Source organism: Mauremys mutica, chromosome 13 (assembly GCF_020497125.1).
Source record: "Mauremys mutica isolate MM-2020 ecotype Southern chromosome 13, ASM2049712v1, whole genome shotgun sequence".
In the NCBI taxonomy this organism is placed as follows: Eukaryota; Metazoa; Chordata; order Testudines; family Geoemydidae; genus Mauremys; species Mauremys mutica.
The window spans coordinates 25,714,927-25,742,116 of NC_059084.1; the positions used below are offsets into that span (position 1 = coordinate 25,714,927).

Below are 27,190 nucleotides of genomic sequence, written 5' to 3' on the forward strand. Positions count from 1 at the left end.
TCCTAGCTCCCTTGTAGATGTGGGAGGGTCAGAGCCCGAGTCCTGCTGTGACTCGAGTCAAACCCCTGTCATTTTGCAGTGTGGACACAGCTCAAGCCACAGACCCAGGTCAAAAGGTCTGCATGGTGCAGTGTGGACACATTGGCACAGCTGTGAGATTCAAGTCCAGCAATTGCAGTTATTTACAGTGCAGTGTGGACACTCAAGCACAGCCTGGGAAATGAGTCCACAAACCTGCATCTGAGTGACACGAGTTTACAATGCAGTGAAAACATTCCCTAAATATTGATTGATTCTTATGGCTGGTGCCCTCTTTTGGACAACTTTGATTATTTTTCTATTTAGAAACCAATCTGCCTCTGTATCTTTTATTTCTGAGGGGGAGGTGGGGCACTGTTGCTTCCTCTTTTTTTTTTTTTTTTTTCTTCTTAAGGATATTTGCATGAGAGTTCACTTACTTCTATTGTCTAACTCTCACCTGCAATCATAACCTTGTTTGATATCAGCAAATTGTGGTGTTACAAACATCTATAGCTTCAGAGAGGGATAAGCAGCAGGAGCAGATGAATGCTAAAGGAACATTATGCCAGTGTCCCTAATTTTTTTAATAGTAGAAGATATAGAATAGATTACACTAGGCTGGCAGCTACCTTAATCTCATAATTAAAGCTAAATTTCTCTTCAGTCTAAGATCCCATCATAGAATATCAGGGCTGGAAGGGACCTCAGGAGGTCATCTAGTCCAACCCCCTGCAGGACCAATCCTGACAGATTTTTGCCCCAGATCCCTAAATGGCCCCCTCAAGGACTGAACTCAGAACCCTGGGTTTAGCAGGCCAATGCTTATCCCTTCCCCAGCAGAGCATCTGGGTGGCTCCGTAATATTCACATAAGAACATAGGGATTTCTTCTAGTGGCCTAGATCAGTGGTCAGTCTAATCTGTTATCTTGTCTCCAGTAGTTGCCAGTACCAGATGACTCAGAGAAAGAAGGGACACACTTCAGAATAAACAATTACAAGCTAATATGTCTGTAAGGGAAGGTTCTTCCTAACCCTTATTTGGTTAGTGGTTGGATTATGCCATTGAAGCAGGAGGGTTTATATTTGAAACTATATTTGCAAAAATAAGTGAACATGATCCACTTTGGTGTAGTATAATTGTTCACCTACTTAGATTGCTGTTGAAAGTTGAATAATTCCCAGTGAACTGCTCTGTAGCAGTGTTTCCCAGCGACTGGTCCATGGACTGATGCCAGTCCCTCAGATCTCCCTGACCGTTTAGAAAGACGACAAGCTAGTCCTCAGTATCAAAAAGGTTAAGAAAAACTGCTCTGTAGTAATCGTCCCGTGTGCTGCTTTCCTGAATCGGTGTGTGGCAACCTCTAGTGCTGAAAGTGTGTTTAGGGGGAGAATCAGATTATGGGTAAAAGATTTTCTTTGGAGTTTTTGATATAACGATAGATTTCTGCATAGCAAGCCTTTGCACATAGATATTTCTAATCTAACACTCGCTGAAACAGGCGACAGGTAGGTTTCTGTCTAGGAGAATGTAATTGTGAAAGGGAGAGGATTCTTCATTTTAGAGATCCCAGTGAAGGGTCTGTGCTGCTCATTCTCTTAAAGAGGGTGGAAGTGAAGGAGAGAAGCTTATTTGTGTTAGTGATGTGGAGTGAACTAGTGTGAGCTACTGGTTAGCCCCTTTGGACTGAGCCGTGACTCCTGCTTTTCAATCCTTTCTTTGTCACTAACTTTGAGCAAATTAATTAGGCCAAAATGTTCAGAAATGGCTCCTGGTCAGGGGTGCTTCCTTTTATTGGTGTCCAACTGGAGTTCCCTTGGGCCAGATCTGAGCACCCACAATTTCAGTTGAAGTTGATGAGCAGTGTGGGTGCTCAGCAGTTAGCTCAGCCCAGGATGTCTCAAATTGCGCAACCAAAAATGTAGGCATTCAAAATTAGAAGTCACTTCTAAAATTTTTAATTAAGCTCTGTGCCTAAATTACCACATCTGTAAAATAGGGCTAATGCTACTTCCCTACTCTTACTTGTGAAGCTCAAGTAATGTTTGCAGAGCACTCTAAGACAGTCCAGTGAAAACGGGCTCTCAAGTGCATAGTATTAATAGACAGCTGCTTAATGCAGAAATGACTCCAGACAACACATTCTCCCACATAAATAGTGTCTAGTATCTATGTATGAGACGTGAGTTATATAAATCTCTCTAGGTAGATTATAGGGATATAAACCAGTTGTATCAGTTGCTGTTTCATGCTATTGACTGTTTGTCAGAGCCCTTCTTTTTGTCTCAATGTCCCTGTAATACATGGAGGGACAAGCTCCAGAACACGCTGAAATAGTTATTTTTATCCCCTCTAATTGCTTGTGGAGTTCTGATGATCACAGCAGGCACTGTGCAGTACTTCCTCCTATTTGAGCAGTGACTCAATATTTAAAGGACTGTTTATTTGAATATGACCCTCTTTATGATCACGGTTTAACTGAGGTTTGTTTCCTCCCTGCAGGTAGTACCCTCCTCAGTGCTATATTCCTGGCCTTAGCAACATACCAGTCACTGTATCCTCTCACCTTGTTTGCACCAGCATTGCTGTATCTTCTGCAGGTAAATACTCTCTTAAGAGTAATTGTATTGGCTGTAACCTCTGATATCCTATGCATGTCCAATTCCTATCAGCCAGCAAGGATTGCCCTGTGTCTAGGTGGAGGGAGGAGATTCACTGTGAGATTCAGTGGCCAGTTTTCAAGATTTGGAAAAAATAATCTTATCCTTCCCCTGACTAGTGCAGGTTTAACATCTTGCAATAGTCATGTGGCTAGGAGGAAAGCAGAAACTCATTTACTCCCTGTCTGCTAATTTGCAGGCAGTTCTCCTTACTGAAACACAAAGCTGCCTTTGGTGTCACATGACCACCAAAGAGAATTTTGGAGCAGCAGAGTTTCTTCTATAGTGACTCCGCATCAGTGCCATGAGGTATAGTGACAGTCCTTTTGCCTGAATCATCCAGGCCCAACAATGCACTGCAAAAGACAGTGATCATGTCTAACTTGCCCCACAGCGCCAGGCATGCATTGGAGGTACTTGCAAACATCTGCTCTCCCCAGCCTCATTCCTCCTCCATTAACAGAATGTTGATCAGATTGTACCAGGGATTCTGAAGAAGATGGTATCCTTAATTATTAATGAATGCCCAAAGCCCTGCAAGACGAACGCTGAACTGCAAAGCAGTTTAATTTATCAGTAGGCCAAGAGCTACCGTCCCAAAACTGGAAAGGGGTATTAAAGTGGAGGCGACTCTTTGCTAGTGATGTAAAAGACAAATGCATGCCGGTAGCTACTGCTGAGAGCACAATGTTGTGGAATAGAGCAGATGATGTAAAGAGACTATTCGTGTTCACTGGAAGAAGAGATAATTAACTGGAAATGAGTGTCTCCCTACTAATCTAATCTGTTTCTGTAGGTGCTTCTACTGTACCCATCACCACGGTATTCAGGATTTCCCTTTCCTTTCCCTTTTTCTGGGGTTTCAGGTGGCTTGATACCTGTCTTAAGTCTTCTGCTGATATTGTGAGAGGTGACTGGAACAAGAGCCTAAATCATAAAGGGCCTTATGGAAACTGATCAGTTTCTCATTTCATCTAGTTGGGAAAGCAAGGGGATGCTCCAGGGAAAGGCTATGGACACTAGTGAAAGGACTCTTACCCAGCATCTGTACAGAGATTTATAAGTAGTGTCTGAAAAAATCTTGCCAGGTCCCAGATGAGTGTCAGTCATATATTTCCACTGACATGCCTCCCTCTGTGATTTTACAGTGGATGTTCATTAGAGATTACTCACTCTCTCTCTTCTCTGAAGCCCATTCTCAATTTCTTTAACTCTGAAAGAAAATGGAGAAGAGTCATTTACAGACTGTTCCTCCTTCCCCCTGTGTACATGTCTTTCGTTTTTCTCCAAAACATCCAGGAAATTTCATTGTTGTTTTAAATCTTTGCCGTAATGGAGCATCTACAAAGTCAAAACTATTTGCTAAATCTGAAAAGAGACCGTGCTGTTATTTGGGGAACAGTGAGTTCCCTGCATATGGTCCCAATTGTGCACTTCTCTTTATTTTAAGCAAAACATCTGCATGGCGGTGGCAGAGCATAAGTGTAGTGTTTCCAGAGTTGGTGACCTGTGATGATACGTGAACACCTAATGCCTTTGGATTTATAAGGGGACTTTCAAAAGCATTCAGAGCTGCCAAAAGATGTCTGTTTAGCAGGATTTGTTGTTAAACTTCACTGCCTCCTTTGTAAGGTTTGTCCAGCATTAAATGGCTGCTGTCCTGCACGTTCTGTCTCATGGCTTGAGATGTTCCAGAAAGTTTTCCGATGTTAAATCTGCCGTGGTTCAGAGGGACAGAGCACCCTTCCATCATAGCCCTTTGCAGCCATGAGTCAGTATTGCTTCTCAGGACCCTGGCAAGACATGTACAGTACAAATATGGATGGCAAAGCAGCTTCACTGATTTGGAGTTGCTGAATTCTGGTGGAGCTTCTGTCAGAGATGGCCCAGATTTCCAAACCTGGAGTGCCTGCTTGGCTGCACAATTACCAACATTCTGCATGTACATCAGGGAATCACTCACTCACCCACCCACACACCGTTATGGTTACTTGAATGTGAAATTATTTGACTTTTCAGGCACAGTTCTGAAAGTATTGGGCAGAGTGTGTGATTTGATTGGCCAAGAAGCTACTCCCTTTGTAGCAGACCCACTGTTTGCTGCTTTCTGTCAGCAGTGCAGCAGGGCAGGTCTTGTTAATAGAAAGCCACAGGATGTCCTCTTACATTCCTTGTTTGTGTTTTGTTTCCAGCGTGAGTTCATACCAGTGAAACTGAAAAGCAAAGGCTTCTGGTTGTACACCACGCAATATGCAGCACTGTATCTCTGTAGCTTGGTGGTAATTGTCTGCCTCTCATTCTTCCTCCTCAACTCCTGGGACTTTATACCATCTGTGTATGGTTTCATGTAAGTAGTTGTAATTTTTTTTCTGGGAATGTCCATACTGTGATAGGCATTATCCATGCATACCAGAGACCCATTCCCTGTCCCAAAGAGCTTTCAGTCTCAGGAAAAATTTACCAGCAATGTAGGGGAAACAAACACACACACTAACAAAAATATATAACCCAAGTTCCTTTAAACCATCACCGCCAGAACTGGAGCAGTGGTACTCAACCAGGGGTATGTGTATCCCTGTGTGTACAGAGGTCTTCCGAGGGGGACATCAACTCATCTAGATATTTGCTTAGTTTTACAACAGGCTACATAAAAAGCACTAGTGAAGTCGGTACAAACTAAGATTTCATACAGACAATGACTTGTTTATACTGGTCTTTGTACTGTACACTGAAATATAAGTGCAATATTTATATTCCAATTGATTTATTTTATAATTATATGGTAAAAATGAGAATGTGAGCAATTGTTCAGTAACAGTGTGCTGTGATACTTTTGTATTTTGATGTCCAATTATGTAAGCAAGTAGTTTTTAAGTGAGGTAAAACTTGGGGTACGCAAGACAAATCAGACTCCTGCAAGGGGTACAGTCGTCTGGAAAGATTGAGAGCCACTGAACTAGAGAAGACGAACTAGGTGAGGAGAAGATACTGGAGTTTCTTCAGTTTCCCTATAATTAACCAGAAGTGGATCTGTTTCTTGGCATGTGCTTTGAAGTAGCCAAACTGACCAGTGGGTGTCACTGATGATGGACTCCACAGGAGTAAAGCTGCATGTGTGTTTAGCTGTATAAAATGGCCTTAAAGTGACATAAGGAAAAAGTTAGATGCTGCTTGAGAAAATAGTGATTAGGATGTTTACATATCTTGGGGATCATAGGTGTTCAATAAGTGGATGCAGCCTTTCCTTGTCCACTTTGCCCCAATTTCATGTGTCACCGTCAGTTTTGTACTGCTGTGATGAACTCTCTGACTAGTTAAAGATGTAACTAGTGCTGACAGCTAGAAGCACTGACACCAGCTATGGAGGGTGATTTCCCTCCCTGAGTTTTCTCCCCTTTGGTTTCCTCACAATGCATTCTAAGACATAGCCTCCCCACCACCCCCACACCTCTCCTTCCAGTAGCACACGATTCAATAATTTCATAGAAGCAAGTAAGTCAAATACCAACTGCTTTAAAATGTTACCTTGATTTTTCTCTTTAAATTTCAGCCTTTCCGTTCCAGATCTGACTCCCAACATTGGCCTCTTCTGGTACTTCTTTGCTGAGATGTTTGAACACTTCAGTCTGTTCTTCGTGTGTGTATTTCAGATCAATGTTTTCTTCTACACCATTCCCTTAGCAGTAAAGCTAAAGTAAGTGGGTCTATTTGCTATCCCTTTTGTCTCTGTCATATGCCAGCCAAAGGAGTTGCTACTATTCTGTCTCTGTTGGCAGGAGTGGAAATGATAGAGACTTTCTTTTCTTAATATACTTCCTACACCAAAAATGATTTCAGCCCACAAAGCCCACTGTCATGTTACTGTCCAGTAGAAACCCATGTAGGTCAGTGTCAGACATCTGGAGCTGTGAAATGAAAAAGAGCAGAATTAGGTTTTATCAGCTCTTTCCTTCTCACTTCCTAAAGTGACAGTGTTCTTCTCTCAAGGAGGGAAGGGTGTTAAGCCTTTGGTGTACTGAAAATGTACCTCATATCCTTTAAGAACCCTGCATGTTAGTGCATTTTTTACTTGTTCCCTAGGATAGTGGGGTGCAGCTTTTTTCTATAGAGAAGCCCGTTGCTTCATGTAACACCGGGATGTACAAGATACCAGGATACCTCAAATATTCTGGGGAGGTAATACTGCAGAATGGTTAGAGCAAGGAACTGGTTGCCAGGACTTCATGGATTCTGTTCCTGGCTCTGAATCAGCTCTGTGGCCTGGAACAATTTTGCTAGCTCATCCTGTGCCTCAGTTTCCCCATCGATAAAATGGGGATAAAAATATACCACCTTCAAGGTAGAAGTTGTGTGAGGCTCAGTCCATTAATGTTCGTAAAGTGCTTTCATGAAATGCTCTGTGCAAGGACAAGATCATCTTAATATCTGGTTTTCCAAGGAAGGAGCTGCCCTCATTGCCTGTGTCAAGGCTTGGGACTCTTGCTGCTCCTGTATGGGGAATCGTGGGAGCTCCCACACTTCTCCCCTCCTAGCATGCATCGTCCTCTTCTGCTGTGGAGCTGTGAAGATAGTTTCATTGCAGATTGCCTTAGAAGTGCAGCCAGTTTTCTGAGGTGATAGCTGACGTGTTCCCTGCTCTGTTGGAGCCAGGCCATTCTCTCCCTGTCTATCAGTCTGGAAGGCTAAGAATAGTGTGTGGTCATGAGTGGTGACAGGCAAACACAACTGTGCCCTGAGAATTCAGTGTAAGGAAACATCTTCATATCTCTTGGCTGTAAGGCATTAGCATCACTATGGGGCCCCAGGTGCTGGAGCCAGGGGGTGGGAGGGAGTGCCAATGCCCCTCCACTTTTGAGAAGTTAAGCTTGGCAGGGGCACAACAAGGGGGGACCCTGAGGGCCTGGGCCCAGACCCCCCACTTGGCCCTGGATCAGAGCTGGGTGGCATAATGGCAAAGTCCCTTCCCTGCTGGCATGACAGAGGGGCAGCTGGGCCAAATTAGAGTGAGTGGCGTTGTGACCTGGCGCATAGGGTCACAACTCCAGTTGTTCCCCTCATTTTTGCAGTCCTTCCAGCACCTCTCTGCGGGACTTCCCAGGACCAGCGTTTCCTAAGAGGCTGCTGCAGTGAACCAGACCTCTCCAGGATATTTCACAGCATCCTCTCCCCTTCTTCACCAGTACCCAGAATAGCTGTGGTGGGCCCGTTCTGACTCTCAGTTGTCTGGGAATGAACTGGCTGCTGTCTGTGCTTCAGGAGTCCTCTCTCCTTAAGAACATGTCAGTCCAGGTTCAGCCTCGCTTTTTAAATGCAATATAAACAGCTCTAAAGACCAAAAAAAAAAAAGCTCTCATTGTGCCTGAAGTGTGCAAGGTTGCCCAGTACCATAGTCTGAAAGTCAAATACGAATGTCATTCTGGTACATTGTGTCTCTCTTCTTTATTTTAATGTTTCTTCAGTACTGCAAAGTCAGTTCATTTATATTAAAAATAGGGCTGTCAAGCGATTAAAAAAATAATTGTGATGAATCACACGATTAAAAATAATCATGCGATTAATCGCACTGTTAAACAATAGAATTCCATTTATTTAAATATTTTGAGACGTTTTCTACATTTTCAAATATATTGATTTCAATTACAACATAGAATACAAAGTGTACAGTGCTCACTTTATATTTATTTTTAATTACAAGTATTTGCACTGTAAAAAAACAAAAGAAATAGTATTTTTCAGTTCTCCTAATACAAATACTGTAGTGCAATCTCTTTATCATGAAGTTGAACTTACAAATGTAGAATTATGTACAAAAGAAACTGAATTCAAAAGTAAAACTAGCTAAAATTTTAGCGCCTGCAAGTCCACTCAGTCCTACTTCTTGTTCAGCCAGTCACTCAGATAAACAAGATTGCTTACATATGCAGGAGATAATGCTGCCCACTTCTTGTTTACAATGTCCCCTGAAAGTGAAAACAGGCGTTCTCATGGCACTGTTGTAGCCAGCATTGTACAATATTTATGTGCCAGATGGACTAAAGATTCATATATCCCTTCCTGCTTCAACCACCATTCCAGGGGGCATGCATCCATGCTGATGACAGGTTCTGCTGGATAACAATCCAAAGCAGTGCGGACTGACGCTTGTTCATTTTCTTTATCTGAGTCAGATGCCACCAGCAGAAGGTTGATTTTCTTTTTTGATGGTTCGGGTTCTGTAGTTTCCGCTCTTTTAAGACTTCTGAAAGCATGCTCCACACCTCGTCCCTCTCAGATTTTGGAAGTCATTTCAGATTCTTAAACCTTGAGTCAAGTGCTGTAGCTATCTTTAGAAATCTCACATTGGTACCTTCTTTGTGTTTTATCAAATCTGCAGTGAAAGTGTTCTTAAAATGAACAAAGTGCTGGGTCATCATCCGAGGCTGCTATAACATGAACTATATGGCAGAAACAGAACAAGAGACATACAATTCTCCCCCAAGGAGTTCAGTCACAAATTTAATTAACACATTATTTTTTTAATGAGCATCATCAGCATGGAAGCATGTCCTCTGGAATGGTGGCGGGAGCATGAAGGGACATACGAATGTTTAGCATATCTGGCACGTAAATACCTTGAGATGCCGGCTACAAAAGTGCCATGCAAATGTCTGTTCTCACTTTGTGGTGACATTGTAAATAAGACGAGGGCAGCATTATCTCCTGTAAATGTAAACAAACTTTTGTCTGAGCAATTGGCTGAACAAGAAGTAGGACTGAGTAGAGTTGTAGGCTCTGAAGTTTTACGTTGTGTTGTTTTTGAGTGCAGTTACATAACAAAAAAAAATCTACATTTTTAAGTTGCACTTTCACGACAGTTTCATTTGCACTGTAAAATGATAAACAAATTTATATTCAAAAATAATATACACTGATTTCAATTACAACACAATACAATATATATGAAAATGTAGAAAAACATGCAAAATATTTAATAAATTTCAATTGGTATACTGTTTAACAGTGTGATTAAAACTGCGATTAAAAATAAACTGTGCTCCAGAGCCTGATGCTTTCTACACACTCTGTAGCCCTCTGTCTCGTGCTTGTAAGAGAGACAAGGTGAGTGAGGTAATATCTTTTATTGGAACAACTTCTGTTGGTGAGAGAGACAAGCTTTCGTACCACACAGTACTCTTCTTCAGGTCCGACACAGCTACAACTACTCATGCTTGTAAAACAGGCAGAAAGCTGCACTGTGGAGATTCTTGTAAATATGTCTCTTACACATGTACCAAATGCTTACACTGTCATAAGTTCAATATATAGGTCATTATTTTGGCCTACAGGCCTTTGACTATGACACATACTTTCATTCATGATTTGTAAAATACCCGTATGTGTTATGCTGGTTTTGGAGTAGTTATGCAGGAAGCTGGCTGAATATTTCTGATTGAGGAGCTGCTGCATTCTTACCCTAATACATATTGACCCATCAGTAGGGCTGTATGTCATACAGTAGTCAAAAACATGGACTTGGGAGTGGAGGGGCAGCTGGAGGAGATGCTTGATCACAGCTGGCTGTGGAGATGGATTCTGCTGTGGATTGGACAGCAGGACACTCAAAGCCAGTTCTGTAAAGTCCTTCATTGCAAAAGTAAAATAAAAGGTTCAGGAAAGTTACTAAAGGGTTGTGATAAGAACTGTGCCATTCTGTTTGAGCCCAGTAACTGTCTGGATTTCAGATGGGACTGTTATGACGACTTGGAATGTATACAGCTGCTGCTCTGATATGCCATAGGGTAAATCTGCCAGGCAGTGAGCTTCTCAAAACAGTCCTCATGGGGCAAAAGCATCTCAGAGTGAAGTAGCCTTGGTTGCTCTTCCTACCACAACAACAGAAGGCAGCACTGGAAAAGCCTGGACACAACAGGATGATCATGTAAATGTGGGCAATGTGTATGTGCCCAAAGTATCCATGTGTAGGTACACAAATGCCCTGGGAATACTCCTCTCAAATTGGCTTAGTGCTTGCAGCCCAGCACACTGGGAGACTTGCTGGGCAAACAGAGCAAGAGCATGAAAGCTTGTAGGAGTCTGGCCCCAGTATGTTCGTGTGTCCCTGCCGATCCTTGGCACCAGGTTCCAGAGAGAAATGCTGCTCCTCCAGTACCTTGTTATGTCCAGTCACTGCCTTTTTCCTTTCTCTAGGGAGCACCCCATCTTCTTCTTGTTCGTTCAGCTTGCCATCATTTCTATCTTCAAGTCCTACCCAACCGTGGGAGATGTAGCGCTGTACATGGCCTTCCTTCCACTCTGGAGCCACCTTTATAGATGTAAGTTCTTTGTGTTTGATTCTTCCCTCCCCCAACCCTACAGTCCCTGTGGCACTCTCAATCCAAACCTTGGTTTGTTGACATGGCTGAGGTGAGGGGCTTAACTAAGGTCAGCTCTACACTACAGACTTATATCGGTATAACTGCGTCGCTTGGGAGTATGCAAAATCCACACTCCTGAGCAATGTAGTTGTACCGACCTAACCCCCAGGGTCGACAGTGCTATGTCAGCGGGAGAGCTTCTCCCATTGACATAGCTACTGCCTCTCGTGGAGGTGAATTAACTATGCCAATGGGAGAAGCTCTCCAATCCGAGTAAGAGCGTCTTCACTTAAGCACCATAGCGGTGCAACTGCACCAATGCAGTGTTTTAAGAGTAGACCTGCCCCCAAACTCTTCACTGCAGGATGAAGGTAGGAAAACCAATACAACTGCATGCCACAGGGGGCACTGTCCCTCTTGGACTGTCCACTGTCTGGAAGGAAACAAGTCTGATCAGTACAAACCATGAAGTGTGTGGGGAGATTTTATGACTTTCGTGAACAACTTTCCCTCCCTTCTTGCCCAGGTTGTTCTGAGGATTAATTGCTTGTGTGCAAAGCTCTTTGAGATCCTTGCATGAAGGATACTTTATGAGTGCAAAGTATTTATTATCATATCATTGATATAAAGTACAGGCACCCTTTGAATTGGGTTGGGAGTGTCTCTAATCTCAGTTTATGGCTCTGGTAATCTGAACACCAGCCCTACAGTTAATCCAGTCACTAGAACCCTCCGTTCCAACACTGTTAGTTCTGTGTTTTGTACAGTGCCTGGAACATTGGTGTCCTGGTCCAGGATGAGGGCTTCTAGGTGCTACAATAATACAAATTATAATTCACAGTTGTCAGTTTGTTGTGTGTGAGATCACACACTCAGAATGTGTGCTGACCAGATCACCCCATTTAGCCAAGCCATTGCTTAGCCTCTCTTAGACCACAAAGACCCTTTCCAGCCCCTGAGCATTGGACTTGGTGTAATTGTCAGGTAGCTTGCAGCTCATTTTCACAGACTCAGATTCCATGAGGTACCACCTCAGGGTGACTTTAAATGTCTGCTGAGATAATGTTGCAGCAGCTAATGAGCTTGGCAGTGTAACGTTCCAGGAAGATTTGTGTTGCTTCCTGGAGTGACTGGTTTGGGGTGGCTACAGCAGTCACTACCAGCCAACCCTGCTTGGCTGTTTTTTTGGATTGTGTCAATCCATTGCTAACCCAAATATGACTTCAATTTCCTTAATAAGCAATTTCAGCCTTAAGACAAAGGAGCCTAGTTAGGCCTGGAAATGTGAAACCTGCCATCTTTGTTTCCCTTTGGCTTTTGTAATCCAAAACTAGGGGGTTTGGTTCACAAGACTCACACCCTGGCCTCTCTGCTCCAATTATTTCTATGAAATTTTTGAAATCACTACAAGTTATATGTTTCTTGAAAATCCAAGCTAATCCTGAGCCCTCAAAAGGGAACAAGAGGAAGAACGAAGGGGATTGAATGGTTGTTACGTAGTCAGGGCTTCATTGAAGTGACCCATGGCTGGTTCTCTGTGGCAGCACTAGCTACACTAGTAGCTAGGTGGGGCTTTTTACCTCCTTTGAGGACAGCTGCTCCTCCAGTCTTGGAATTACTATAGCAGAGGATAAAACAGCCTTGATAATACAGCCCAGCAACTCCATCAGTTAGACTTGATCCCTTAGGCAGCCAGGCCTGACAGACCGAGGCAGCATGTTTCCAAAACACCTTGGTTTAGCATGGGTGAGCTGGGCGCTCCAGGCACACACAGCCAAGGGACCATGGCTACCCGAGAAGGACAGTCCTCTTTCAGTACCTCATTGGAGGTTTTTTAAGAACAGGTTAGACAAACACCAGTCAGGAATGGTCCAGTTCAGGGGTTGGCAACCTTTTAGAAGTGGTGTGCCAAGTCTTCATTTATTCACTGTAATTCAAGGTTTCGTGTGACAGTAATACATTTTACGTTTGCAGGGACCAGCGGATGGAACCCCAGACTGGCAGTGGGCTGAGTGGGGCCAGCAGCTGGGACCCGGGGCCAGCAGCTGGGACCCGGGGCCAGCAGCTGGGACCCGGGGCCAGCAGCTGGGACCCCGGGCCAGCAGCTGGGACCCCGGGCCTGCAGTGGGCTGAGTGGCTCAGCCTGCTGCCGGTCTAGGGTGCTGGCCCGGGGTTCCATCCATCCAGACCGGCAGCAGGCTAAATGGGGCCGTCGGCCGGGACCCAGGCCGGCAGCAGCGTGCCACAGTAAATCAGCTCGCGTGCCATCTTTACCACATGTGCCATAGGTTGCCGACCCCTGGTGTAGTTATTACGTAGTCCTGCCTTAAGTGCAGGGGGCTGGATTATATGGCCTGTTGAGGTCCTTTCCCGTCCTACATTTCTATGATTCTATTATCCTGCAATGTCCTATTATAGTTATGAAATAGGGAATTAATATATTAAAGGGAGAATGGTCTGCATCCTTTACGACAACATTGACAGCCAATTGGAAAGCTCCCCTAGGATCCAGGCTAATCCAAAGTGATTTGGGTACTTTCAGTAATTGATCACTCCAGCTGTCCTGTAGGCAAGCACAGCAACCTGATTTGATGCTGCGGTGAGGTGCAATATCGCTCTCAGAGAATGAGCTTTAATGGCTCTTGAATAACCCAGAGACACTGCCCCCTGCTGCTGTTGTGAGGTCTTCTGCTTTTGCTGTCATCAGAGCTGCACTTGCTGGAAACCAGGAGCCGCAAAATGGGGGATCCAATCTAAAAATTAAACAGGCAAAATTATTTTCTTTTAAAGAAAAATCCCAGTTGTTTTATTATAGAATGCAATAGCGGGATTATTATAGCAAATATTTATCATTATGAAAGGTTGTGCTGGTGGAGAGAACCACCCTTTAATTAGTGCCTCCAAGCTGCTGGGTGGCACTATAGACATGCTAAGTACCATCCACTAGATGATCTCCTGAGATGATCTTTGAACCCTAATAATCTATGATTCACTCACTGACATGAGGTCAGCTGCTTGTTAGTATCTCAACTACACTGTTATAATATATTTGTTTTTTCTTACAGTCCTTCGGAACATCTTTATCCTCTCCTGTGTGCTCATTGTCTGCTCCCTGCTGTTCCCAGTGCTCTGGCATCTCTGGATTTACGCAGGAAGTGCCAATTCCAATTTTTATTATGCCATCACTTTGACATTCAATGTAGGGCAGGTTAGTAAAATGAGGCAATTGGCAACACTTATGCAGCACAACTGGGTGCCTGGTAACATGACTGTCAAATAATATCTGGGTCTGTTACAGCAGCAGTTCTCAAGTAGGGGTCCGGGACTTCCTGGGGGGGCCATGAGCAAGTTTCAGGAGATCCTCCACAATCAGCCGGCAAGCCGGGCTAGTGTTAGACTCACTGGGGCTCAGGGCAGAAAGCCGAAGCCCAAGCTGCGGGGGGGTCGGGGGGTGAAGCCAAAGCCCAAGCAAGTCCACTCTGCAAGGCGTCCTGTGGTGTGGGGCCCCACAGGCAGTTGCTCTGCTTGCTACCCCCTAATGCCTGCCCTGGCTTTTAGTCTACTGGATATGCATAAAAACAGTTGTGGCATAGGTGGGCTGTGGAGGCTTTTATAGCGTGTTCGGGGGGCAAGGGGGCTCAAAAAGAAAAAGGTTGAGAACCCCTGTGTTACAGAATGTGGTCCATTTTGTGCATCCTGCACTGATTGTAGCAAGCGTCCAGGCTCTCTTGTCAAGCTGAGATCTGCACTGCCAAGAGCTTAGTCACGAGGTTCTAACACATTAATAAGAAGCAGAACTATTCTGTCTGATTACTTGAACCATATCTTAATGTTCTATCCAGTTTATGCTGCAAAAAATACAGCCTGTAGCTTGGAAACAAAGGAAGGATCCCAGGCGTCTGGTTTGGAAGCTGGCAGATTTGTAAAACAGCAGTGAAAGCTTGTATTTAAGTTAACGTCCTACAAAGGAAAGTTAATACCCAAAAGCACCCAGATAATCTTCTTTCCTCCTCTTGAGCTCAAGTCCTGCAAGGTGCTGGTCATCCCCCGCTCCCATTGACTTCACTGAGACTGAACATGCTCAGCACCTTGTGGGATTGAGACGCTTGTCCACAATTTCTGCAACCTGCTAATTTCTTTTTCCTCTTTGTATTACTAGTATTTACTGGCAATAGACAGATCCCCAAACTCCATCCATACTTCTCCCATTTACAGTTTGTGTGCAGAAAACTTAAAGGAGTAACTAAGCCACTCCATATTGCTGACCTTCACTGAGTCTTGCGTCAGTTTCGCATGCGGAACCATTAGACTTTGTTTGCCCTTTGAAGAAACTGAATGTTCTTTTCATGTTAAAAATTAGACCACCTCTAACCCTTTGGCACTCTGGGGGTGTGTGCTTCACCTTGTACTAGACAGGCAAGCTTACTGAGAGGCCAGACATGAGCCATTTGTGCAGTTAAAACACAGTAGATTTATAAAGGGTGAAAGTTCTGAACTGTGAAAGCAAGCAGTGGTAAGAGTGGGGGAGATGGCTATAAAGATACTGATCAAAATAATCAGTGGCCCACATTGACTAATTTATTTTTCTTTCTGGTGGTCTGGGGAGACATAACAGAAGGGTTGGCAGGCCTCCTTCTTATGCTGCCACTAGTGCTTCTGTCCAAAAACAAGCCCAAACACAGGAGTGTGGCCTGAGTCAGCACCAGTGACCGCCTGCTGCTGCTACTATATGTGTGTAACACTTAGTGATGCTAAGGATGGTGATTTAATCATGCTGATGTTATAATGGTACCAACTGGGACTGAAAATTAACGGTTGACTGATGATCACTGGAGGAAGCGCATTTGTCTGCTGAATGCCAGACTCCAGCTGCACACATTAACTTGCCCACCATCCCTACTGCTGAAGTGTAGCCTACAGGTCCAGTGGGACCTCCAGTGAAGCAATAGTAGGCAGCAATCTGCTCACATCCTATGAGATTCTGCTTGTCTGTAACACAGCACCATGAGGGAAATTGTCCCTGTCCCTGTCGCTGGAAGGGACGGGTTTAGTTTGTGGAAAGACCCATATATCTGCTGGAGTCAGGGAGTTGGATTGCCTCAGCAATGTTCACAATACGTGACATAGCAAGTTAGAGCATTAGTGAGACATCACTTTTAATAAAAGCAAGATGTTCCCTTTGCCCTTGAGTTCGCAAACAGATGATAGAGTGGTTCTGTAGCTGTCACTAAGCCCTCAGAGCTGCTGTAGGAGTGCTGTAGGCATTCCTACTGGGTGCCTCCCTTCCCCCTCCAGCCCCCAGACGTTTGGGGGGAGGGATAGCTCAGTGGTTTGAGCATTGGTCTGCTAAACCCAGGATTGTGAGCTCAATCCTTGAGGGGGCCATTTAGGGAACTGGGATAAAAATCTGTCTGGGGATTGGTCCTGCTTTGAGTAGGGGGTTGGACTAGATGACCTCCTGAGGTCCCTTCCAACCCTGATATTCTATGTCCAGTGGATCCCTGTAGTCTCCCTATTTGTCTTGGCCTACTTTATCCCCCAGTCTCCCATGTGCTGGGATGCAGGGACCCTCTGTGGTGCTGTGTTTAGTGGAAGGTAGAATGTGTGGAACCCTGTATGTGAACTCCCAGAACCCTGAACCTCCATGCAGATAGCGCCACATCAGTTCCATTGCACCCTGCCTCTAAGCCAGAGGTGGGCAAACTACAGCCCACGGACTGCATCTGGCCCACAGGACCCTCCTTCCCAGCCCCTGAGCTCCCGGCCAGGGAGGCTAGCCCCCGGCCCCTCCCCTGCAGTTCCCCCTCCCCCACAGACTCAGCTCGCTCCGCCGCCAGCGCAGTGCTCTGGATGGCAGGGCTGCAAGCTTCTGGGGCAGCGCAGCTGCAGAGCCCGGCCTGACCCAGTGCTCTGTGCTGCACAGTGGCGATGGCATGCCTGGCTCCAGCTGAGCAGCGTGGCTGTACTGCCACCAGTGCTCCAGGCAGTTCAGTAAGGGGGCAGGAAGTGGGAGGGTTGGATAGAGGACACAGGAGTTCGGAGGGGTGGATAGGGGTTGGGGCAGTCAGAGGGTGGGGAACAGAGGGGTTGAATGGGGGCGGGGTTCCGGGGAGGCAGTCAGGAATGAAGGAGGGGCTGGATGGGGCGGCAGGGGGCAGCCAGGGAACAGGGGAGGGGTTGGATGGTGCAGGAGTCCCGGCGGTGGGGGCTGGGCCACAACCCCTTCCCCTAATCTGCCCTCCATACAATTTCTGAAACCTGATTCAGCCCTCAGGCCAAAAAGTTTGCCTGCCCTTGCCCTAAGCACTCATTATAGGGTAGGAGTTGCCCCAGTGGGAGGTTGTACCTTCCTGGCTCTGTTGTCTTATTTATAATGACAAAGGCACGCTTGTTTCCTTTTTCAATTCAGTCTCATTCAGTGACATTTCCATTTTTATTTTTGGTTCTAAACATTTGGTTCTTTACACTGTATTACTCATGCAGCTGGAAGGTACACACAGTCAGGCTTCCTGAGCTTTCTGCCAGTGTGAACCGTTCATCCTAGAAATCTTTAAGAAATGCCGCAATGTCTCCCTTTTTGGGAAAGGAATATGCTGACTTGTCAGTAACTGCAGGGTTTTTCTGGGGTTAATAGTCACATGGACTGCTCCCCTCAGGTCATTAATCTCCAGGAAGTGCCATGCAATTGCATGAGTATTGCTATTGCAAGCTGAAAGCAGGGATCTCTTTACTGATGATGTTGGTTCAGTTGGAATGTATAGAGTATTACTAGATAATAAATGCCTTATACATTGTTAATCAATGTAATCAAGTATTACAGGTTCAAATGTAATTAAGTAAGGGGACCTTAAGTAACTTAGCTTGATTTGATTTATTAAGCAATGGTTAGCACAAAAGAGAAGTATACATATTACCAAGTTTGTAGAACCATGCCTTGCAATCTGATGACAGCGACAAAGAGTCTTGTGGCACCTTATAGACTAACAGGCGTATTGGAGCATGAGCTTTTGTGGGTGAATACCCACTTCGTCAGACGCACTGTCTTGGTTTTGTCTATTATACCCAATTTGTTCAAATTTCATTATTGTCGTTTTCTTTTTCCCCAGCCTGCAGACATTTTATTTTAGTATATTTCCTAACTTGTTACATTTTATAAATGTCCAACTGCATGACTGAACACCTGTGGTTTGTCCTTCACATTTGGCTAACTCATAACTCTGTTATTGTGACTAGTATGTTTAAAAATACTGATTAGCTCTTAGGAAATATGACACAGGTTGTCATAAGCCAGTACTTTTCCACTCTTAACATTACTACAAAGCATCATAGGACTCTTGCTTACAAACGTGCCATAAAGCCTCTGGGAGAGCCTTGCCTACAAGTCAACAATATTCACCAGTTGGGTACCTTGAATCTTCACTTGGCATTCTGTTCAGCAGAATGTGATGTGATGTGTAGCATCCCTAACCTGTTGTTAGAGAGGTGTCCACAGTCTTGGCTGCTTTTATGACTTGACATCATGAGCTGGGATTTTTTGTTGCAGATAGCATGAGAGCTACAGAGACCAGCTTCCCTGCTGTTAGTGAGCACTGCCCAATGTCACATGCCGCATATTGGCACATGATCCCTCTCCCACACAGATCCCTGAATGTTACATCCCTTCCCACGAGCATCACCCCTTTCTGTGACTCTTTCCCTGTAGGCAGAGTCTGGTGGGAGACTCCATCAGCAGAAGACCCTCTGCAGTGCTCACCCTCAGTCTTGTCACTCGTCAGTAGAGCTGGGTGAAACACTTCAGACAAAACTTGTTTTCCCCAAAGAATGCGGGTTCGGGTCAGCGTTGGCAGCTTATTTCAGCTGAAATGAAAAAAGGAAAAATTCCAGAAATGTCAGAATAAATTGTATCAGAACAAAACATTTCATTTTGGGGGACTAGATTCACAAGAGGAATAAGGTGCCATTCATAAAATGGAGGGAGGGAAGGGCTGCCACCACTTCTCCCCTACTTACAACCACTAGCCCTGTAGTTAGGGCTCTCACTGGCAACGTGGGAGACCCACATTTGAAACCTGCTCTGGAGTTGTAGGGACTTGAACCTAGGCTTCCCCCTTCCCAGGTCAGTGCCCTAACCCCTAGGCTATAGGGTATCCTGGGGTGGATTTCTCTCCGGCTGTCCTGTTGAAGCTGTTCCACTTTGTATAAAATTCTTGAATGACTAATGTGCCAGATGGGGGAGAGAGAATGACCTTGTATGCTGGTAGTTAAGGTACTTACCTAGAGGGAGACCCTCTCCCATCCCAGGTGAGTGCCAATCCTACCGGGCTATTGGGCATGACATCACCATCTAGGTCTTCATGTGCTTTTCCTTTATAAAAACAAAGTTTAAAATACCCAAAACATTTTGTCTGATCCAAAATGGAGTTTTTCTGACTTTTTCAATTCATGGAAAATTATTTAAAAATTTGGTTTGAGTTTGACCCTATTCCTGGAATTGACAGCGAACTGAAAAATCAGTTACTCACACAGCTTTTCTTGTCAGACCTGCTTTAAAAGGAAGGGAGGGTAGCACCAAAGCAGTCTGGTCTGTGACCTCAGCATTCCTGTTGGCATTGCAAGGACTCCCTTCCTGGCTTGACTTTCAGGTTCTCCCAGTCGCAGTTTCAAAACTGGCGCATCCCTGGGCATTAATCATTCTGGCCTTCAGTGCTGTCTTGCAGATAGTATGTTGCAGTCATCAGAGGGCTGTTAATGACTGGCCAAGCTGCATTCTGGCCAGCCATCATCTTAAAGTTCCAAAACACAAACACACAATACCCATTAGAGCTTTAAACAGAAATAATTGCTGTCCTGAAATGGGCAGTCCTTTGGAAATCTCTCTCTCTCTTTATTTATTTTTGGGAGGGTGCTGTGTCTGCAAGGCATCTAGAACTATTTTGCTATTAGATTCAAGAAAACAAATTGGAATCCGTTTTTCTGGCTGGCACCTTCAGTTTGATCAAGTGACCTTTGTAGAGTCATGCAGCAGACGATACTACTTTGGGCTGTGATGTTGTTAGAAGGTCAGGCCAGTTCAGTGCTTGAATAGGAGACCTCCAAGGGATGCCTGGATGCTGGAGATGTGGGCCATGGTGACACTGCTTCTTTCTGAGTGAGTGCAGAACCAATACATCAGCATGGTGCTAGGCTGTTGCAGGTGCTGTTGAGGTTCTGACCACTTGTGATCATTAAAGTTCCCATGGAAATCTTTGTAGAGGGAACAGTCGTAAAAGTGATTTGGCCACATTCCAGCGTGGGTAATTATGTTCTGCTTTCTTTAATTCCCTTGCAGCTTCAGCAAGACAAAGAATTCTTCTTCACTTGCTAACCGGTTTTATAGCTTTGCTGCATGTTGTTAAACAGCTTCCTTGTTTCACCCTGCATCTTATCACCGCTTCACTAGTGGATGGAGTTATCCCTGTGTATATAGTCTCCATCTCCATTCCAGTTTGCAGCATGTCTGGGGAGCCAACAGGATGAAAAATACTGGGATAGTAATGTAAGAGCATGCATTGTCTATGTGTGACCTTTGTTTGCTGAACTGCCAAAAACCCCTCCAGACTGTCACTGTGTAAACCTTTCTTGAGATCCTTGTGCACAGGTTTCCTAGCCGGCGGTACAGCAAGCCAGCAAAGCTTGAATTCAAGGCAACAAACTACTTGCCCACTGATGTGGTCTGGGAGGAGCAGTGGTTTTCTGTCATTTAATAGTTATCTTGAGTTGTTTTCATATAGACTTACAAATGTAGCTGCCCAGTTTGGAAACTTCCCCCTCCTCAGCAAGATGCATTACCAAGAATAACAGCAGTTACATAAGAATAATACTCAGGGTGGTCATAAAGCTATAAATACTACGTGTCTGCATCCATTGAGGTCAATGGCAAAAGGGCCATTATGAGACTTTTGTACATAATGGCACCTAAGTTACTTAAGAGCCAGAGTCTTAGAGAAAATCAACAGGACTTGGACGCTTTTGAAAATGTTTTCCTTAGTCATCTCATCACCCAGGAAGTATGTGTTTGTCAGATGAGAACCATCTATCTTACAAAGTTATTTCATGAACAAAGGATCTTCCATTTATATTGCGTTAAACCCATCGATCAAATGCAATTGAACACAAAATAGAATACAAAGTAAATGTTTGTTTTGTGAAGATTCTTTCATCAGTATCCTAAAATGCTTTTCAGAGTGTAAATAACAAGTAAAGACAGAGAGAAATCAGATATATTAAGCAAGGAGAAAAGATCCATTTTCAGATAGGTTATGGAAATGGAGGAGCTCTGAGTTATCTTAGAGTATGAGTGGATGAGACATTGAGGTACAGGACTCCAGGGGCTGCATAGGAGAAGGCTCTTGTGTTGACAGTGGCAAGATTGTGTACAGATAAGATTTGCACAACTTTCCTTCTGTTATGTTTGTATTTCTTTAACTATTCTTTGATCAGTTGTATTTCACTTTAAGGCATAAATTCATTCAGGAGGGCTTAGACCACTTTAATCCAAACTCTGCAAACTGCTGGGAGATTTCATCAGTTTTGAGGAGAAGCCAGAAAAGATGACGGGTTGTTTTTTTTTGTTTGTTTGTTTTTTAAAATTTATATCAGGAGCAAGTTTTAGGCTAAAATCAGGGGTGGGGAAGATTGGAACTTCCCCCACAAGTAGTAGCCTCTCACACTCTGTCTAGTTGAAGGAACAATGGTTAGTTGCTGTGTGTCTCCGTATCATACAGGCTCCTAAAACCTCTACTGGATTGTATTAATTTTCTAAAGGAAGAACGAGAGCAATCTCTAAGCAGAAACCCTAAGGCTAAAATCAAACAAAACATTGGAACCAGTTTAAAGTGTTTGCTGTCCTGCTCAAGATACATTAGAAGTTGCCTGTTATCTGCGTTCACATCACATCTGTTCCCCAGGGTGCTGTCCTGTTTTAACCCGTGGCTTTTTGTGTAAGGTGAGCGCAGCAACTTTTCCACAAGCTGCAGCATATTAGCATAAAGTTTAAAGGGTGTGGGAAATAAACCACCTCCTTTTAAGTTCCCATAACTCTCTGGGTTTTTAACAAGGAACCTGTCGGTGTAATGTCACAGGCTGATTTCTTTGGGAGCCTTCACAAAAAGGAGCTGCTGCTAGCGCTTTGGTTACTGTCCATGAGAGCAACATGTCACCGAGGGCCATAAAGGAAAGGAATGAAAATAGGGATTCTTGTTTTTGGCATGTGTGATGTCGTCATTCACAGTGGCAGGGAAGCCAGGGTATCTGCAGCTTCACTTGGCCAGAGCTGGTTATCTGCAGTGACTGGCCTCGCTTCTCAGAAAGGCGAAGGGCTGCGAGGAATGGCAAAGGAGCACAAGGCTGGGATTCAGGAAGCCCTAAGGTCTAGCCTTGGCTCTGTCACGGGCGGTTTTAAGAATTTATGTGAGATCAGCACATAACAGCCCCAGTCAGGGCACTGTACGGTCACAGTGTACTGAGGAGTTACTGTAGCTAAATCATTTCATCTCTTTGTGCCTTAGAGTCTTCATCTGTAGACTGTGGATAACAGCGCTCACCCACCTCCCTTGAGAATGGTGAGGGCTGATATTCCGACAGTGCCTTGCCCATGGATAGGGCCATGGGTCTATTACTGAGCGACTGGTCTTGGATTACTTTTACCATTATTTTGTGAACTTCAGTCTCCGCTTGGCCTGCCTTTTCCAGGGAGACGCCCTCCCCACTACTTGGGGTTGAGGGCTGCAGGGAGCTGGCCCGCCCTGGGACTCTACCTGTTCTGTCCTTCTGTCAGGGTTTTAACCGTTACTCACATGCCAATCAATACCAGATTGGAGCTATTGTTGCATGCAAAAAGCTGTATTAATGCAACATTGGGACTTAACTTTGATTTCTGTGCCTTTATAATCTGTTCCCTGCAGCAGTCGTAACTCAGACCCCTTCTGTGCATTAAAAAGGTTCCATTAAAAATCAGCACTTCCCAAGAGATACCATACCATGCTGTCTAAGGTACCATGCTTACCTCCTGTTCTAAGTATACTGCTGTGTGGTAACTGATTATCGACTTTCTAATGATGGTCACTGTATAAAATTTGTATTCTACATAGTGGTGACTCCAGGGATTTTAATATAGTTGTGCTGTTCCTGTTCCTGTGGGAAGCATCACTGCATGTTCCATGAGGGGGTGAAATCTGAAAGGAGGCAGATGAGAAGTGCCTCTGAGAAAGGGGACTGTGCGATTAGAGTGAAAGATTGCCCACCCTGTGGCCATGTGTTCCCCCCGCCCCGCCCATCTGAGCTTTGCAGTGCCAGTTCCTCCTTGGGTCTGGCAGCCTTTTTGCTGTGCTTTCACACATGGGACACTCAGCCCCAGAACAATCTGACCTTGAAATTAATGTGTGATCATCAGAGCACCCACTCATTTGTGTATTTATTTCAGAAGATAGCCTGGTTGGTGCACATTAAGATGCACTATCACTAATAATAGTACCTAGCTCTGATATAGCGCTTTTCATCAGTAGATCTCAAAGCAATTTATAAATGAGGTCAGCTTCGTTATCCCTATTTTACAGGGAAACCGAGTCACAGAGCAGTTAAATGACTTGCCCAGAGTCACCCAACTGCCTTTTGGCAGAGGCAGGAATAGATCCTAGGCCTCCTGAGTGCCAATCCAGAGTCCTGGCCACTAGGCAACACTGCCTCCCTCACCAACAATTCTGCCAGACCTCTGGGGCTCCTTAGGACGCCAGCAAAACTACACATACAACCTGTGGTGTAAATCACTTACAACACAATTGTCCTCATTCTGTTTCTCAGTGTAGACTGGCCATTACAGTCAGTCTGTCCTGTCATTAATAGCAAGTGGATGCTGCAGGCAGAGAGATGCACTCCCACATTGAGTGTCATGTTACACTTCCAAGGATAACTGAGAGGTACAAATGCCATCCAGGGGCTCTCAGCTCTTTAGCCTTGGCTAGATGCTTTCTCATTGCACACATGAGGCTGCTCTCAGAGTTGTTTTGCTGCAGCAGAGCTGTGTGTTCACAGGAGTGCTCATGCTTTTAACAGTTGGAAGATATGAAGATTTCAGTCACGGGCCAAAACAAGGCAGCAAATGGGTGCAGTTGTGAGTGATTTATGGACTAACCTGGTGGTTCACGACAAGGCAGATTTATAGACAATATTTGACATTTCTGTGGTGCCTCTATATGAGGCTGTTGAAGTGTTTTCCAGATGTTAATGAGTTGAGCCTCACAGTCTCATGGCTGAGGTAATTAACCTCATGTGGAGAATCTGGGGAACCCAGGGGCTGTGACTGGCCTAGGTTCTGAGTTCTAGTCCTGGCACTGCCACTGGTTTGGTGTGGGGTCTGGAGAAAGTCACTTAACTTCTCAGGTTCTCCAGCTGTGAAATGGGACTGTTCTGAGGCTTCATTAATGTCTGCACAGCACCCTGCAAAAGAACAGTATCATGTAAGTGGTAGGCATTCCTGTCATCACTAAAATTACCCTGTGGGGAAAACCTGAGGTGACTGTTACTGGCAGCTCTGGAGAGAGTGGGACCAGTTGTCGTGTGCATCTCTCTTTTACTAGTATATTGCAGTGTCTGACAGGTCACCCTTGTGGCCAGTACCACTGCAAACCCTTCCTGAGTCACTTTTCTTCCTTCCTCTGCCGAGGTATTTCTTAGCAAGATGCTAGGAGAGGGAAATGGCGTAAATAGAAACTCATGGCTTCCCTGCTCAGGATTTTAACCAATTGAAAATCGTCAGCTCTCAAGGCTTAAACAAGAGGAGTTTGACAGAAACTCCACCCCACCCCCCCAGGAGATGTTGCAGAGCGAAGGGTATTATTTTGGATTTTACACTTTTTCTTCTGAAGTATCCAGCTTTGGCTATTATTAGAGATGGGATTCCACATCAGACGGAGCATTAGCTTCTTCCAATGCAGCAAGTCTGGGCTGTTGGGATTCCCTCCAAGACCTTTTTCAGCTTATTCAGACACTTTGTACAGTTCTGGGAGAAAACTTCATCCAGTTCTCTGGGGTCCAAAAAACTCAGTTTGATTCCAGATTTCATCACTCAGGTGTCTTTATTTGGCATACAGCAAAGCTATTCTGAGTTGATCAAACTCAAGTGTAGTGAGTACATAAGAACGGCCATACTGCATCAGACCAATTGTCCACCTAGCCCAGATTCCTGTCTTCTGACAGTAGCCAATGCCAGGTGCCCCAGAGAGAGTGAACAAAACAGGTAATCATCAAGCAATCCATCCCCTGTCTCCCATTCCCAGCTTCTGGCATGGCAACAGGGGCTAGGGACACCATCCCTGCCCATCCTGGCTAATAGCCATTGATGGACGTATCCATCAATGGGTATAGGGTGTATCACACATCCAAAGTTACACAGAAATCCTTTCCCTTCATATACATTTACACATCTCATTGCATTTACAATATATTACATCACACAGTTTTGGACTGGTGTGGTTACTTTGCAGGAACCAGTCCCTGTGCAGCATACTCTGTCTATGCATGTCCACATTCAACCTACTCCTTACCTCATCTTTACATTCCTAACTAATCTTGTCCATTGTTAGTAAATGGTTCCCTGGGTGGTGTTCTTATCTGAACTGGCTCAGACATAGTATGTGTTTCAACTTAATGATCTGTTTACCTCCCTAATTGTGTGCTCCAAGAAATGAGGCCTCCTTCCAGGAGTTAATTACTCATGTCAGGCCAGGCCTCAGCTACATGGGGCTTCTAAAAGTTCCATATAGCTGGAGACGTTTGCAGTGACAATGGGTGGGAATTATTTCCCCATCTGTGCTAGAGAAAGTAAATATTCCAGAAAGAAACCCCCTGGAAGGAGTGTGTGTATTTACTACACATAAGGTCCAGGCTTGCATCTTGGCAGATCCACGCATAAGCAAGGCTGCCAGTCTAAAGGGAAGATTAGTGGAAGCTTTGTGCTGGTGCAGCTAATGCGTAGATTGCCTTCCTGGACTGTGTTGCAGCTATGGGGGATCACCTGTTGTCAGCATCCTTCATGCAAGGTAACACTGATTTTCCCCTGGAACCAGAGAACACTAACTACAGGTGTCTTTGCCGCTGCCTTGCATGGGACTTAGAACCTCTTTCGCTTGAGGCTATTGACACCTCCTGTGTTGCTGTGCCACTAGTGAGAGCAGCATGTCTAAACAAGATGTGCCATAGCCTCTGCTTGAAGGAATCAGCCTTGACTGGGAACAGCATCATCCTTTTCACAGCAAGCAGTTGTGTTGTCGCAGGGTTTTAGCGATGAGCTCCGTAAGCTGCAGATTTCTTCAGTAATAAAGAGTCAGGGTGGGGAAGGGGATGCAGAAAATGTAGGCTCTGGAAGCAGAATTGTTTTCCAGATCAAAAGTTTTTACAGCCTTCCATGGAAGTGCTGACTCATCTTTGTGAAGTGAGCACTGTGGGAGAGAGCGGGAGATCTGAGCCTTTTTTCACACCCCACTTCAGGCACTGCCTCCCAGCTCCTTCTCTCCCAGCCTTGCCTCAGCTCTCTGCTGCCTCGTGCTTTCCCCTTCTGTCTCTGCCAGCCCCACTGACCACCCAAACTTCCACAATCTCCTGCCCTTCCCACTCCATCAGACCTGTCCCGCCCTCCAATCTGCAGCCATATTACCTACTCCACACCAAGCTGCCTCCTGCTGACAGTGCAGCTCCCTTCCTGCCTCTCCCACCTAGCCCATCACCCTATTGCCTTGGTCCAGTCAGCACCCAGAAGGGCTGTCAGGTAAGATTCCATCTTGAATGAATTCACTGAGTAACATCATGAATGCTCAGGAAGTGCTTTGCAGCTATGACACGCTGTTATTTGGTTGTTATAGTGATTGCTCCCCCTGTACAGTGCTATAAAGGCCTCCGGCTCCAGAATAGGTCAGGGTCACTGGCAAACGTGACTGCTTTGTTCCCAGGCAGACAGGATCCAAGTGCTGATGGGCAGATATGGGGACAATGGTATCAGTGGATGAATGGCAAGTAGGTAAATAACAAATAGTGTTTTAAGAATGATCAAACTTTGGCACTCACTGAAAAGCCAGTCCCTGTTGTGGGAGCTGCCTGGATTGGCAGTTACAGAAAACAAGCCCTT

The 27,190-nt window shown here is 44.9% G+C and overlaps 1 protein-coding gene across 2 annotated transcripts in view; it reads left to right on the plus strand.

Moving 5' to 3' along the window:
• PIGU (phosphatidylinositol glycan anchor biosynthesis class U) overlaps positions 1-27,190 on the plus strand; it is a 45,718-nt gene that overhangs the window by 13,895 nt on the left and 4,633 nt on the right. For both annotated transcript variants that reach the window (XM_044986365.1, XM_044986366.1), the window contains exons 7-11: positions 2,523-2,620; positions 4,873-5,027; positions 6,231-6,374; positions 10,868-10,992; positions 14,100-14,242. In XM_044986365.1, coding sequence (XP_044842300.1) covers positions 2,523-2,620; positions 4,873-5,027; positions 6,231-6,374; positions 10,868-10,992; positions 14,100-14,242 — 665 coding nt within the window. The remainder of the gene's footprint in view (positions 1-2,522; positions 2,621-4,872; positions 5,028-6,230; positions 6,375-10,867; positions 10,993-14,099; positions 14,243-27,190) is intronic.